Genomic DNA, 2,418 nt, shown 5'->3' with positions numbered 1-2,418 from the left:
CGGGCTCACAATAATAAAAGGAGGCGGATTACCTCTTATTGAGCGATTTTCATCGTGGCATCGGCTAATACGCACCACTGGATGGGTTCTCCGCTTCATAAGGAGATGTCGGCCGAACCCCAACAAATCATCAGAAGGTCCTCTGAGTGCCGAAGAGACTCGAGGAGCAGAAACATTATGGGTAAAGAAATCTCAAGCAGACTCTTTCGCGGCCGAAATTTGCGCTACCCGAAAAGGCGATACACTACCCGCCGACAGTCGCTTGCGAACGTTAACGCCTTTCCTTGGCCCAGATGGCATTATACGAATGGGCTCACGGTTACAAGCCCTGAAAGGAGTTGCCAGCGGAGTACGGACACCAGTCATCCTGGATGGTGACGAGGTATACACTCGGCTCCTGATCCGCCACTATCATCAAATGGCGGACCATTCAAGCACCGAAAAAACCATGGCGGAAATCAGAGGCAGCTTTTTTATATTGAAATTGCGCACCAACCTTCGCCGAATAGCGCATGAATGCTTAGTATGCCGCATTAGGAGAGCTCAACCACTGCCACCACTGATGGGACCATTACCGGCTGCCAGGCTTACACATCACGTGAGCCCCTTCACGCATTGCGGCCTAGACTATTTTGGCCCTATGGAAGTGACAATCGGTAGGCGTCGAGAGAAACGGTACGGGGCATTATTCACCTGCCTGTCAACCAGGGCTGTACATCTCGAGCTAGCGGCCTCACTAAGTGCCGATTCAGCTATAATGGCAATGCAGCGAATGTCAGCTAGACGCGGCCAGCCCGAATGTATATACTCCGATAACGGGACTAATTTCCATGGCGCTGACAAAGAAATCCGAGACGCGCTGGAATCAATCAGTCGAGACCCCAGAGTACAAAACTACATTGCAACACAAAAAACATCGTGGAAATTTATCCCCCCCCTGTCTCCCCACATGGGGGGAGCTTGGGAGCGCCTCGTGCGCTCTATAAAAAGAGCCCTCAAGTCAACTATGAAAGAGCGCTCACCGAAAGAAGAAACTCTCCTCACGGCCCTGGCAGAAGCAGAGTACATAGTGAACAATCGCCCGCTGACTCATGTCTCTGTCGACCCGAGAGATGAGGAGCCGCTAACCCCTAACCATTTTTTGCTGGGATCAGCAGGAAAGCGGCCACACCTGTCACTGTATGCGGCAAAAGAAGAAGAGGTCTGCCTAAGAAAACAATGGCGAATCAGCCAGCAATTAGCAGATATGTTTTGGCGGCGATGGATGAAGGAATACTTGCCCACTATAGCCGCACGTCAAAAATGGCACCAGCCAGGTACCCCTATCAAAACGGGTGATCTTGTGCTAATCGTGGATCCCGCTTTGCCCCGCAATAGTTGGCCCCGCGGGCGAATCATTGAAACAATGCCCGCCGCTGATGGGCATGTAAGGACCGTTCGGGTCCAAACCAACACCGGAGTGTACGTGCGCCCAGCGGTCAAAATTGCCGTACTCATGACGACACCAAACACGGGCCCTAAATCACAAGAGGCCCCCCCACGCCGCCAAAAAGGAACCGGCCGAATGGATCGCCGCCGGACAAAAGCATCCCGTCACGTTCGAATTTGCTAGGCGCAGCCGATACTGCACCGGGGGGAGGATGTATCGAACGCATTACGCAATGCTACCCAAAGGCCGCAAAGCAGATGTCTGACCATGTGAGGATAAGAAAGCTGTATTTACCCGGCCGGCGAGTACTGAGCACAACGCGCGCCAGGACACAGTATTTACGTAGTATCCCCTCCCCGGCTCGAGAACACTGGGCACATCGCAAGCCATGGACCCAGTATTTACGTAGCATCCCCTCTCCTTTTCCTAGGCGAAGCTAGGCCAAACAGTGAGCGGCAACGGTCAGCCAATCAGCGTAAAGCCACGATAAACCTAGAAATATTTCTCTTTTCATATATAATTGCGCAAATTAATGTTAGATTTGCGTGAGTCTCGCCGCAACAATGCTAAATAAAAATATACAGGTTGAAAGGCTGGACTCACGTCTATGTTGTAAAGTAATATTGAAATATGTAAACATTAATATTAAGTAGTTATAAGGATTTCCTCACACCAATATCGGTCTGAGGACCCACTGATTCATATTGTACAATTTATTATAAAAACATTAAAAATGCTAGGGAAAAACAGTTTTCATGAGATGAAGCGGCGTAAAGAGTACTATTGAATAAATAATTTTAATATTGACCATTAAAGTCATATGAAAACACACGAAGCTGCACAAAAATACACCTCGTTTACGCGGGGCATTTTAGACGCGCGCACACCGATGTGTGCGCGCCCCCGCTAGTCCTATATATACTGCGCGTAAAGCGATCTCAAGTCTCTCTCTTCCGACATCTACTCTCGACCGCTTCACTCTGGACTGC

At 49.9% G+C, this 2,418-nt stretch overlaps 1 protein-coding gene across 1 annotated transcript; it reads left to right on the top strand.

The window, feature by feature from the left end:
- The first annotated feature begins 307 nt into the window (after positions 1 to 307).
- Positions 308 to 1,612, top strand: LOC149416544 (uncharacterized). The gene has a single exon (XM_089641270.1). The coding sequence runs from the start codon at positions 308 to 310 to the stop codon at positions 1,610 to 1,612; it is 1,305 nt and encodes a 434-aa protein (XP_089497396.1).
- The last annotated feature ends 806 nt before the right edge of the window (positions 1,613 to 2,418 follow it).

This window comes from Hesperophylax consimilis, chromosome 16 (genome assembly GCF_061612785.1).
Source record: "Hesperophylax consimilis isolate HC1 chromosome 16, BYU_Hcon_1.0, whole genome shotgun sequence".
NCBI lineage: Eukaryota > Metazoa > Arthropoda > Insecta > Trichoptera > Limnephilidae > Hesperophylax > Hesperophylax consimilis.
Note: the sequence above shows the minus strand (reverse complement) of the source record. Positions and strands in the feature narration are given on the sequence as shown.

Coding starts and splice junctions, on each gene's coding strand:
- LOC149416544 (XM_089641270.1), top strand. CDS start 308: ATGGGCTCACGGTTACAAGCCCTGAAAGGAGTTGCCAGCGGAGTACGG.